General features: G+C 47.9%; 1 protein-coding gene across 4 annotated transcripts in view; it reads left to right on the forward strand.

The window, feature by feature from the left end:
- The first annotated feature begins 3,108 nt into the window (after window positions 1-3,108).
- Window positions 3,109-13,138, forward strand: part of LOC144138887 (uncharacterized) — a 92,169-nt gene continuing 82,139 nt past the window's right edge. For all 4 annotated transcript variants that reach the window (XM_077671401.1, XM_077671393.1, XM_077671414.1 and 1 more), the window contains exons 1-4: window positions 3,109-3,406; window positions 7,280-7,399; window positions 9,642-9,821; window positions 12,160-12,327. In XM_077671401.1, coding sequence (XP_077527527.1) covers window positions 7,355-7,399; window positions 9,642-9,821; window positions 12,160-12,327 — 393 coding nt within the window. In that variant the 5' untranslated portion in view covers window positions 3,109-3,406; window positions 7,280-7,354. The remainder of the gene's footprint in view (window positions 3,407-7,279; window positions 7,400-9,641; window positions 9,822-12,159; window positions 12,328-13,138) is intronic.

The raw sequence follows: 13,138 nt of genomic DNA on the forward strand, positions 1-13,138 counted from the left end.
TAAAGTGAGTATGATGACGATTGAGTACTACTCGTGAGTACAGAACTCATGAGTACAATACTCATGAGTATGAGTACTGGTGAGTATGGTACTCATGAGTACACAGTACTCATGATTACAATACTCATGAATACTGTATTTTCGAGTGCTTTCACTCGTGAGTATACATGTACTCATGAGTACAGCAATGCAAACAAGTTCTATCACAAACTCAAGTCTGGACGCACGTGTACGAGTTTCAGACATTTAGCTGTGGCGCTGTGCTGCTCAACTCTCAAGGATGGTAAAATCAGGCAACGAAAACTGCACCCTGTCTTTGTTTGGCGCTGTTAGCGTTTTTCGGCGGTCGCTCGCTAAGGGGTCGCGGTGAAAAGGGAAAAACGAGGGGGTTAGGTCCCGGTGGGAAGCGCAGCCATAGTTGCTCTGTTTCTACGGCACCTGCTGATTGGAGCAGTTATTTTTGTTTACAAATGCGCGGCCTGGGAACGCCTAGCTTCTTTATTCCGATTGCTTCATTCAAATTGTTTTAGGGGAAGCGGTGGGGGCGGCTCACAATGCATGCACTACGCGCACCAAGTCGCTCTTTCCATAGATGCATGTCATGCTCTGGAGTCGTTCCGTGAGCGGAACCGCTCATTTAAACAGTCGCAGTTAGTTTACGTGATTCGCGTCAATTTGACTGCACGGTTTGTGTCAACCACACGGTTTTATTAGGCTCCCGTTTTGAAACTTTTTGCTCAGGTTTGGTACGAATATGTCGTCGTGCTGTCCATTTACAAGTGAGCATATAACCCCACCGTGCAGGTTGTGGGTTGTTAATCGGACATCACAATGCCCAGTCGAACGCGTGTGACGCCTTGTTTCGCCTCGCATATTTTGTCGAACAGCGCTGGCATCTTGCTGCTGGAGGAACGTTCTGCTTTCGAATGGCAACCCGATGCGCTGCTTCTCGTTTATGCCACCGTGTAATGATGAAGCTGACGACGACGGTGAATTTCGGTGGTTGTCCTTCCCCTACCTTCATCTGCTGTTTACTGGCGGGACGACCACTCCTCGCTAGCAACTTGTGCCGAGTTTAAGCTCGCACTGTGGAACGCCTCGTGAAAAGGCCGTTTTATATGATGGACGCCAACGCCAGACGTTGTGTTTTTAGCTTTGGCTCGCGTCTTGGAACGTCTCGTAAAACATGTTGCTTGCCCATAACGACGCCACCGCACTTTTTTATCGATAGCTCTCAGCTTCATCAGCGCTTCTCGAACCAAGAGCTGCAGATTTCCACTGTGCAACCAACGCACTAACACGGGAATACAGTGACGTCAGTGCAAGCTATCACGCCTCCGAAAAGCCTGTCTTCAAACTTTGTTTTCGAGGTCACAAAGCACGCCAGAGTAGTTGGACAGTGCTGTAACGGCTGCCAAGCACCGGCAGCAGCTGGGTGCACTGCAGCCGTCGACTGCGAGCGATACCCGCTCCAAGCCTCCAAAACACCTACACATACACTGTTGGGACTGGGCCATCCCAGCTCAGTCACTACTGTTGCGACGTTGCCCTGCCCAGTCCGCCATCGACGCGGCGCAGACAATAACGACGAAGTAGCTGAGCTGACGGTTATTTGAAGCAGCATTTATATACAATATATACAAAGGTAACAAGAGCGTTACATGGCTAAGACAAGCGCGATAGCGCTTCTCAACTCAGGGTCTTCGATGAGATGCCGCCGCACCACCGCTTCTTCCGGGCTGGTTTTATACCCCCAGGGTTCCGTTGCAGCCGCGTGCACTTCCAATTCCTCCAGTCGGAGCTATAACTGGCCGCATTATGAATCTGGCAAATGGAGGCGAAGCGATTGCGTCAGCCGAGCCGCCACGACCGGGAAAGGGAAGGCGACTCTGCGGCGGCGTCTCCAGGCGCTACTTGCTGCGTGTCTGCGGGGATTTGTTCGTCCCAGGCATGATTTGGTCTAGCCGTCGCGACGGGAAAGGGAGAGCAGACTCGGCGGCGCCTTTCCCGCCAACTCGCGGCACGTCTGACGCGGGCGGTTTGACCTAGGCGCGAATCAACCCCGCCATCGTCACGTCGCCAAGTGCAGCGAATTTGTGTCGGGCGCTCTGGCACAACACACACACGGATACAAAAATGAGTGGTCAAAGTCAGACCCGTTTCGGGGGCTCTTAACGGAAATGAACATAGCCGCGCGTAGCGCCCCTGTCCTGTCCCTTTCTCGTGCCCCTTTCTTTTTAACCCCGAACCGCCCATTAAAAGAAAAACAAATCGACTCGTTTTTTTTGTGCTGATGGTTCAGTCATGCAATATTTTTGAATAAATCGGACCAGTAAAACACGTATTCAAAGAAATTTTTACTGGATTCGTCAAACCGCTGAAGTTCACGGTTCATAGATTTGCGGGACGTCTTGTTTGGGGACACCTCGTAGTTAGCCGACACAATGTAAAAGGCCCTCACTGCTGCAGGTGCCCCTTATGATGATGATGATGACGATGACTAGTGGTAGCCTCTTTGTAGCGGGGTGATGACGTGTCATCTCATAGGGACCCCCCCCCCCACCGCTTCCTCCCCCCTCCCTTCGCCGCTTCGAGGCGCACTCCAGGTCTGCCCCCCCCCCCGGGAAAATAAGAAGTCTACGCCACTGTATTGCTTTGTAAAGAATGTGCCCTAAATTTAAGCGCAAATCGCTCGTTCGTCTAGTTTGTAAGCTCTACCTAATTTGCGTCTGCTTCTGCCAGCCTCCGCCAATCGCAGAGCTTAGCTCATGTGACATCATAGGTTCTGTTGCGGGAAATGAGCTGGTGGGTCGCATGACCATTCCCGTTTTTCCTAATTATGTAGCTTGTTTGAGCGAAGTTTACGTTAATATGATTCTAACGAGACAATCTTTTGAATGAACCAAACTTGTGTTTTCTCTTCATGGCTCCTTTAAGCATCGTTGAGACATTTGAACATGTGAGATCTATTTTGCTAATAAAATAAAACAAAAGCACGGATTATAAAAGTAAAACTTTTAATTTTTTTTAGACCGAGAGCAAGGTCTAGATGGCAAGGCCTAGGCGGCGTTAGCGTAGGCTTTAGCACGCGCAATTTCCGGTGATTTCCGGTGTGCACAATTCAAAATGATGGCTCGTGCCGCCCGCACCTCAGACCTACGTAATAATACAGCGAAGTAACGTTGCCTGAGACCGTGCAGAGTGTAATAGGAGTTCCATCCTGCCGCGAGCTCTTCAGGCCGTTCTGGTGTCCTTTGTCTGACTTCGCGAAATCAGCACCGGCTTTGCCTGTGCCCACCAGGCTTTGTCTGTCACTCTCGGATGCCGGCTGCGGCTCTCTCTGGGAAAACTGGCGGAGCCACTCCCGGACAACGTCCAGAAGCTCCGCGCTTCTCGTCTCCAGGAGGTATGGTGGGAAAGATTCAACCTTATGTTGTTAGCCCTAAGCAACTGTGAGTACGAGACTTCGTTCTGGGCAAATGGCGCTCGAATGCCGTTGTGCGCCTACCAAACTCGGGGCCGCGACTTCCACCACGGCAGATGCTGTTGGCAATCCTGAAGAGGATGGCAGCTTGGGGCTAAAAAAGGACGGCAGCCGTGAGAATGAACCTTTGAACCTTTTTCCAGTACCGGTCCTCCTAGCAGACGCCACGGCCAACTAAAGGATGGCAGTCAGTCACGCCCCCCGAAAGTCTCGCTGTCGAAAAACTCGTGCACCAAACATTCTCGTCCTTGAGCCCTCCCGCACTAACCCGTCACCTGTACAGGGGGATTTAAGAAATGCGAACAAGGGAGCTCACAGCCTTTGACGCATGCTGCACCGTCTGGCTGCAAAGTAGACGGGGCCCATGCGTAGTTCTTTTAGTTTGCAAGAATTTTAGTTCTTTTTAGAACGTTTGCAAGCGTTTAGAACCGGGTGCAAGAAACACTGCGAGAAGTTTGCTTGTCGTCAATCTTTTTTGCCGACTGCAGATATGGCAGCCACAACACTTGTTGGGGGCTACATATCTCGCGTAGTGAGTGAGAAAGTCGAGTGTGAGAGCTGTATGGCTTTAGTGAGAAAGCAAAAGGGAAACTCCGCTATGGATGGGTTGATTTCCCACCAAGGCATGGTGGCCTCTATCTACTACCCGACACAAGTCGTTAGTTCTTTATGATCTGAAGAAGTATGTAGAGGTGGTGCTGTCAGACTAAAATGCTCTGCAGAAACCTATGGAGCAGTGTTTGCAACACAGCACAGACGTTATCACAGGCTTGCCAGTGTTAAAATGTGAAATCTGCAACATTGACCCGAGGAACTTTTGTACAGCTTATATACAAGAAATTCATGAAGCCACTTTTTTCCACCCATGCTTTAGACATAAGTGACAGAAATGCGTCTGCTAAAATGTACCAGAACAAGCCGCTGTCACGCAAAGTGCTGAAGCTTTGAGGTGCTTGCTTGGTGCTTGAGGCTTTACACTTCGATCTCAGGGGTGGAACTGCTGCGCCAATTGCTCCGAGCTGTGCCAAGTGGGTCATTATGCTCCATGCTGCTCCAAATAATTGCTCCATGTCTGCTCCAAAACAGTCGCACGGTTATGGTGGCTTCTCCCAGGAACGAAAACTAAATATGATGCAATACTGCCATTTTCCGTGAGGTGATACAGCTTCTGCTATTTTTCCGCTAATGTTCGCTGACTCGCAGATTGCCAAAAACTTCTGGGGGTGGAAGAAAGTTTCTTGCGTGGTATCTGGTGGATGGGGCCGTTATTTCAAGGGCATTGTAGTCCAGGGCTTGAATACACCCGTGGTCTTTTCCACAATCCAAATTGACGAGACAGCAATTCTGGAACAGCACTGCCAACAGCTTGATGTGCTTGTTGTTGACGAGTTGAACATTTGCAATCATTCCACCTGGGATCAGCAAGAGCAGGTGTTCTCCTCATACTGTGAAGGAAGCAGTAGAGGACCTTCCAAGAGACATCTTGTTGGTTTTTACAGCGACGGGCCTTATGTAAGGAAGAGCCTAAAAAAGCTTTAGAAAATGTTAGTCCTGCGCTTCTCGATATTGGGGAGGGTTCGTTGCCCAAAGTGCACAATGCCTTTGGGCATGCTCTAGCTGCATTGGGCAGTGATGTAGAGTCAGCACTTGTGGATACTTATTGCTTCTTCAGAAACTCTGCATCACAAAGTGAGCGTCTGAAAGCCTGCCAGAATCCCTCACCATTCCTGAGAATGTTTCTCTTCGACACGCGAGCTTGTGTTGGCTGACACTTGGCCCGGCTCTTGACTGGCTCAATCAGCAGCTGCCAGCAGTGAAAGAAGTGGTGCTGTCCGGTCGAAGTGCTCGTGGTGGTGGGCTCTATAACTGCCTGAATCTATCTCGCTAAAGATAAAGCTTTTCTGTCCAAGGCACTTTTCTTGCGCAACTGTACTGATAGCAGTCACTGCTACATATCCTCTTTTTTGAGATTGAAGTTTTGATCAATAAGGTCCTTGAGGCAATTTTAATAAGCCACTTTTGTGCCACCAGGCTTTTGTAGAAACTGCCGTGAAATTTCCAATGGTAATTATCACGGCTCCAGTGAGAATAGACAGTGTGAAAAAAATCCCAGGTAATTCATACGGAACTAGTTGACCTTGACTACATTAAATACGAAATAAAATTTGTGTATTTTGTCGAACATACCCTAAAATCAAAAAGCCTTGGGCATTGCGGGTGTTGCGCTGTGATATTTTGTATTGGTAGTGCTATACGCACGACGTAGTGGTTTTACAAAATGGAAGCAGTATTATGCATGCACGGTTGACTTGACTGCCCCCTAGAGCATATACTAAAGTGTCACTCCACACTAGCTTCTAAGAATGTGTAGAAGTATAATAAATTGAGTGGTTGCCTTGAGAATGCGTTTTGGAGTATATCACAAGTGTGTTTCGAAAAAGTCAGCTACAGTTGTTAAAAATCAAGCTTCATTAACGAAGAGGTGAACGGAACCACACTTGCACAGCTCTGCCTTGTAACCTCTGTTGGCTTATAAGAGAAAGAGCTGGATTTTTAATGAAATGTGCATGGCTTATGTTTGCTTGCCATTGTCATTGTAGTGTGCTTGTTTTTTTGCTTCCTCAGGGTGTTTCCTGTATGTTCTTTTTATTTTCAAAGGGGTTAAAATATTCTATGCTCCATAACAGTTTCATTCAAAAGGATTGCATCACGTTGGGATTTGAAACAAGGTGTGGCTTCAGCGCATATATGAATGAGCATTGTGTGGTTGCCCTTGTGCTGTGACAAATGTTTTCAACGGCACTTCAACTTGAAGCTGCAGTGGCGGATGGTTTGGAGAGCTGACCCGTGTTTCAAAAACCACAATTGCTTTGCATTTTTAAAATGCTGGCAGCATTAGTGATAAGCTCAATTAGTGAACTGGTCGAGGATGTACGACATGCATCTGCATTGGCACATGCAGTTGCGTGCTATAGATCATCCAGTGCCGCCGGTATATTGCCTGTCGTGTCAATGGCGCTGCAATGGGAACAGTACGGACACTTAGTTTGGCTGCTCATCTGTGGGGTGGCATGTGCAAGCAGGCGTCCCACCTTGCATCACCATGATCTTGACATGCAGCATGATACCCGCCGCGGTGGCTCAGTGGCTAAGGCGTTGCGCTGCTGAGCACGAGGTCGCGGGTTCGATTCCCGGCCGCGGCGGCCGCTTTTCTGATGGAGGCGAAAAGCAAAAACGCCCGTGTGTACGAGATTTCGGCGCACGATAAAGATCCCCAGGTGGTCAAAATTAATCCGGAGCCCTCCACTACGGCGCGCCTCATCGCCAGCGTTGCGTCGCCGCGTTAAACCCTACAATCAATCAGACATGCAGCATGATAGGCAGACACCAAGGAAATGTGGGTGCATAGGAGCGCCAACTCACAAAAGCTGGACAGACCTTGTGAATTGCGTTTTGGCAAAGCGGTGCTAGAGTTTGGTCGAGAGGCCAGATGAACCCCTTTTCCGCAGCAGTACATTAGGTGTGGGACTTGTGTGCTCGGAGGTAAGGCTTGGGTGGGTGTCTGGAGAATGCTGGCTTCCAGCCCAAGATTGTGCGCCAATGTGGTGTGCGCAAGTAGGCACTTTGGGTGTGTGCGTTTTCGTTCTGCTTGTATTGCTTCCTGGAGTATTTGACCCCCAGATTCACCCCGCAGTTCCCACTTGGAAGACGGTTGTGCATTGGACACTGTGGCTGGTAGCACTGGCTTTGGGGACTGAGGCCCTGCGGCCCACTGTGCCTTTGCCTCCGCTGCAGGTGCGCGCCCGGGCCAAGCTGCTTGCCAGCAAGGTGCGGGACCGGGTCGCTGAGAAGAAGCGGGCAGAGGAGGCCATGGCCAACATTCCACAGAAAGGGCCTGCAGTCAGAGCATCCAAGGTAGTGCAAGTTTGGGCACTTTACTGCTGCTGCATGAGTTGTAGTCCAGTGATAACGAATGTTTTGACGGCCACTTGGGCACTGGCAAACTGTTCCATAAGGGGGGTGTGAAGGTTAGGAAGTTTGTTTCATAGTGAGTGTACCGAAGCTTCCTGTGTACACATGCAACTTTCTACGTACGCAAAAAAAAGTGCTTGGGCCTGCTAGGAGCCTGTGGACTTGCATCTGACTCTGTTGACGTGTGAAACTTTCACTCCACATGCATGTGAATATCAGGTCTGAAATTGTTTTATGCGTCTTTCTTGCGTGTTTGTCTTCAACACTTTCGTGACCGCACCTATTCCTTTCAGTAGTATGTTATCAATGAATACAAATTCAAATTTTGGCACTCGTCATCTTGTAGCATCAGCGCATTAATCCCAACAGCCAGACTTAAGTTGTGGACTGCAAAAGTAAACCCCTTCTGGTCATACAATACTTTTAACTGCCCAAATGATTGCTCATGGCAATTATCTTCACATGACTAAATGTATGCTTCAAACCTTACAGCCTCTTCCACTGCAAAAATATCAGGCTTTTTATGCCTTGTACAGTATTTATTTAGAGCTGAAAAATGTCCTGCTTTTTGTATGTGTAAAAAAATGTAGCAGGGATATTTCTCTCTGATCCCTTCTGTGTTTTGTCTTAGTTGGGGAAAGAAAAGTCTAAACTCATGGCCAGGGCAACAGTGCTGTGTGGCAGCATTGTTAAAAATTGAAGTATCAGAAGTTTTGATGCGCATCATTTCCTTGATTGCAAGAATGCCTGGTACATTGTCATAGCTTGCTTTTTAAAAAAGCATGTTTTCCCACTAGGGCTGTGCGAAAGCTCTAAACTTTCTTGCAGTAAAATTGTGTACTCAATGCAGCCATCAAACCAAGTAGCTTCCATTCAGATTTGATATTTTTCTAATATCCTTTGAATAAATGCAACAGCATAAAGTTGAACTAAAGGGCACTCATTTTTCTGCTGAAGCAGAGTACGTGAGAATGAACCTGACGAAAAGTGTCATCTCGTAATGATGGCCACTGGTTACGAGATTTGTGCAATTAGGAAATGTCCCAGCTTGCAAAGCAGGTGTGGGGGAGCTGACAAAGTAATGCTTTGCAGTGCCTGTTTTCTTAAAAGGTTTGCTGCTTTGGGACTGCTTGTAGCAATATTTTCTTTCCCTGAATTCTTGTCCAGAATTTAAGGGTGGGACCTTCAGCCACTACATAAGCTATGCTTTTTAGTGACTCTAGTGGGACTCTTTCACGAGTGTGTATTGCCCTAGACCATGCATTCTGTTTTGTTTACTTGTGTATTTTGTTGAGCATCAGGCCGCACCCGGCTGTGTTATGTGTTTGAAGCGAGGCACGCATTCCTTTCCGTTTCTTTTGTATGCTGCGTGGGCTATCTTGTTAGATAGGGAGAGTATATCGCCCTGTCGTCCTTTGACAAGAATGTTCATTTTTGAGTGCTAGTGTTCTCGATTTGATATTATGGTTCCAGTAAGATTAATGCGAAACGATAAATGCTTGCAGGGCAATTGTCACAGCATTTGATTCGCCGACACCAGTCTGAGCATGTTACTTTATTTACTACTCCTTCACTGCTTGTGTATTCTTCGAGTTCTAGTGGAACTCAAGTTCGCTCCAATAAGCTTTGGTCCTTGAAGGTCTCTGCATCACCTGTGGCCATGTGCCATTATCAAAGGGCTGTGATTGTCAGTTGATTTATTGAAAACCTCCGGATGTATCCCAAGGGCATTTCAGGTGGTTTACGAAGTTCTTTGTGAAACTGCTCCCCCATATGTTTCTCCTCTCTGCCAGACTTTGCAGCACAAAAAGGTGGCCCTGCCTGATAGCCTGTTTAGTCTTTTGTGCAACACTTCAGCTATGTATGGAAGGCAGCACTGTAATTGGTGTATGGTCAACTGTAGTCGCAGGATCAAACGGATCAGTCACCTCTACTTCATTGTTTAACCCCCCCATTTCTTCCGAAGCCAGGTGTGGTCGCTAGTGCACTTATTGTTGCAACCTACTGTCATATGTTGCCAGGAATTGTGATGAACCAGGTGTTGGGAATGTGGGTGCTTCTCAGGTGCGGTCTATCGTAGGAAAATCCAGTCTTGGTGGGAGCACAAGAGCTGAGTGACGCACAGGGAATATGTCCCGTTGTCGTCCTTACTTCTGTACGACTGAACAGTTTTGGCCCATTGCAGCCTGGAGGAGCCACCTCAGGCGGTGCAGGCGTGGCATGTGTGTCGCGCATCCCAATCAGCCTCTCTCAAGTGCATCCACTGGGGCGCCTGGTCAGTTTGCCCGCGCAGAATTTCCCTGCTGCCAAGCCCCTTCAGCCCAAGGGCCAGCTGCGCTCCGAAGAACAGCGACTTCATCATCAGGTGAGAACCACTTTGACCCTGCACGTGGCACCTCGAGCGATCTTGTTGGCGGTGAGTGATAATTTGGCGCACCAACAGCCTTTAAATTGTGTTGAACCATGAGGGGTAAAATCACAAATGGTGGCTGTTGGTGTCTTGGAGGCCATTATAGAAACAAATTTCAAACACTTGTTCAACCTTGTGTTCATGAAGTTAAACAGCTTTCACTGGTCTTTAATCGTGCGATCTTAGCCAACAAAGCAACTTCTGTTACCAGTAAATCCATCTAATTGCATAGTTTATTGAAAGTGTGCTTGGAAAAAATAGAACTCTCTGAGAAGGTGAAGGCAAAAGACCTTGTGTTGATCCGCCTTTGAACTTGCTGTCGAACTTTCATGTTGCTCTTGTCGGCCGCTGCCACAGCTTCATCCATAGCCGCCTCCTCTTGGCAGTGGTTGCGACAAGTGGCATTTTCATAAAATGCCCATTTGCAATGCGGTACAAGCTAGACGTTGCGCTGTCGACCTGTGAAACAGCACCCCCTAAGGTCGACAATCTAACATTTCGAATATTGAAACATGTTCACAAAGACACACATGAAGCAGTACTTTCAGCAAAATATAAGAAGCTGGGCATTTTCCCAAATCATTGAAACAAGAAATCGTAACTCTAATCCTAAAATAGGCAGAAGAAAGTTTTAGCCAGCAGCTATGGGCCAGTCAGGTTTACCAGCTGAGGGAAACTGTTAGTAGACAGCTCATGTAATGCTAACAATGAAAAACTTTGGACAATTTACTGGCAGGTTTTTGAACGTGACAGCTGTGCTTCTTTCAAGTCGTGCCACCACCATGGTCCCAAGCCCAGCAGGGGCGCTTATAGTCGTAGGCAGTTTGTCTTTCTGCAACACCAAAGACCCTAGCACATAGACCCACTAAAGCCCTTGACTGTGTGGCTATGCTGTGTCTGGGGTAAAGAACACCAAAGACCCTACCACATAGACCCACTAAAGCCCTTGACTGTGTGGCTATGCTGTGTCTGGGGTAAAGAAGAACCCAGTGGCTGAGCCAGAGTTAAGGTTTTTTTGGATCTTCATGTCACTTGGTGTGAATATCTGAACTGTCCCATAGCAAAACAAATAATTGAAAATCCAGTGCAGCCATCGAATCGAGTAGATGCTATTTGAAATTTCAAATGTTTTCCTAAATTTTCTTTTGACGAACTGCAATGGCATAGAGAAGGCTTCAGAAAAGGAGTTTGAACTAAGGGGAACGTACTTACTTTTGAGGCAGTGTGGCAACGAAACTGAAAACAAGAAATGTTCTCTCAATGGGGTCCATATCAGTGGTAATAAAATTTAAGCAGGTAATCTCCCAGCAGTCGAATAAGGTGTGCGAGAGCTGGCAAGGTAGGGCTGTGTAGTGGCTGCTTTCTTGCAGCTTCCCAGAGTTTAAGGGTGGTACCCTTCTACAAGGGCATTTCACCAACCAGTGATTCTTCATTTAGGTTCTTGGACCTCTTGGGGTGTACAAAGGCATTTTGGGTGGTGCGCGTTGCCCTTTATGAAACTCTTCTTTCTGATTACCTTCCTGTCAAATCTTTCTGGCAATGCAAAAAGGTGGCCTTGCCACACATAGGTTGTTTGTATTTTTGCAAATCACTGTTTCCATGTTTGAAAGCCATATTAACACCGCTTATACATTTTTCACGGGACAGCGGAAAAAAATGTAAGAACCGGGAAGCGTAGAACGTAAACGGGCCGTCAGTACCGCAAAAATACGTTGCAAAAATAAGCCATGATTCAAGCAAAATAAATTTACTTGGAATTTTCAAGGTTTAAAATTTAAACATTTGGTACAAGTTTGGCACTTTTTCAAGGCCTGTGGAATGACATTGCCCTTCTGCAATTGTTAGATCACCTTGTGGCTGTCCTCATTGCCGAAGTGGCTCACATACCTGCGTACAAAGTCCAATTCAATTGGGTTCTGCAATTGATTTCAAGGGCGACAGTAGCAGCCGGAACTCTTTCGACGCCTTGCACATCATTTTTTGCACTTTTATTTTATTTTTTCCAATGCCAGAAGCTTTCCTTGGCACATCCATGGTTGTAATGTAGTCTTGGGTTACCAGGAACTCTTTGAGGTGAACTTGATGTTATGAACACAGGTGCTTGGTATTTGCAGTCAATCATATCTGTCGAATCTATGTTCTCAAGGCAGTGTCGTGTGTCAAGTAGTGACAATCTGCGCCGGGAAAATTCCCCCATTCTTGGTGGGAGCGCAAGAGCAGAATAATGCGCAGGAAAAAAGGCTTAGTTGTCCTTTTGTTTTCCCTACAACTGAACAGTTTTGTCCCATTGCAGCCTGGGGCGCTCTCAAATGGGAAAAGTCCGGCATGCATGTCGCCAGTGCCTGGCCGCCTCCCTGACAAGCATCCGGTGGGGCGCCTCGTGAATGCTGCCTTCCATGTCTCCCCCGTTGCCAAGTCTCCCCGCGAGGGCCAGCAGCTTGGCAAAAAGAGACTGCGGGAGGTGAGAACGGCCTGAAGTTTAGGCCTGCTAGTTTACTGCCGCTAAATGCCTGCTAAAAATGTGCGGCTGAGACAGAAATTGCACCATTTGAGCCAAACTGTGCTACTGGACCTATGTGGCCATGTTGCTGCAAAAGGGTTTTTTCTTCTGTTTTCTTTTGTGTGGAATGATTGTGTCAATGGTGGTTACTGAGCCTGTTCAACCTGCAAATATGGTTTCCCCCCCCCCTTCCCCGCCAGTGGGAAGATCCCCCTTGGGCAAGACGGTCAGTGGTATCGCGAAAGGCTTTTTGGTATCTTGAAAACCGGCCGCAGTGGCTGAGTGGCTAAGGTGTTGTGCTACTGAGCACGAGGACGCGGGTTCGGTTCCCGGCCGTGGTTGCTCAGTGGCCAAGGCCTTGTGCAGCTGAACCTAAGGATGCGGGTATGATCCCAGCAGCGGTGGCTGCTCTTCTGGTGGAGGCGAAAAGCAAAAACACTTGTGTTGAGATTTCGGTGCACGTTGAAGATCCCCAGGTGGTCAAAATTTATCTGGAGCTCTCCACTACGGCGCATGTCATAGCCCAGGTGATGCTTCACCCCGTCAAACCTCCCAATCTGAATTATAATTTGACTTCTATGCTACTGGCAAAGGGTCCATTGCTGCAGTTTCCTCAAGCCCAAACTTTCGCGAGGATTCACAAAATTAACGGCCGCCATATACCCATTCGGGGGGAAAGCTGGGGCTGCAAAATGGTTTTGCAGTACTGCCATGAACAGCAGTGTGTGGAGTGTCATGTGTGGCAGAAGGAGAGGGTGGTGGGGATGTCATT

This window comes from Haemaphysalis longicornis, unplaced genomic scaffold (genome assembly GCF_048455015.1).
Source record: "Haemaphysalis longicornis isolate Haplotype H1 unplaced genomic scaffold, Haemaphysalis longicornis Haplotype H1 scaffold_1, whole genome shotgun sequence".
NCBI lineage: Eukaryota > Metazoa > Arthropoda > Arachnida > Ixodida > Ixodidae > Haemaphysalis > Haemaphysalis longicornis.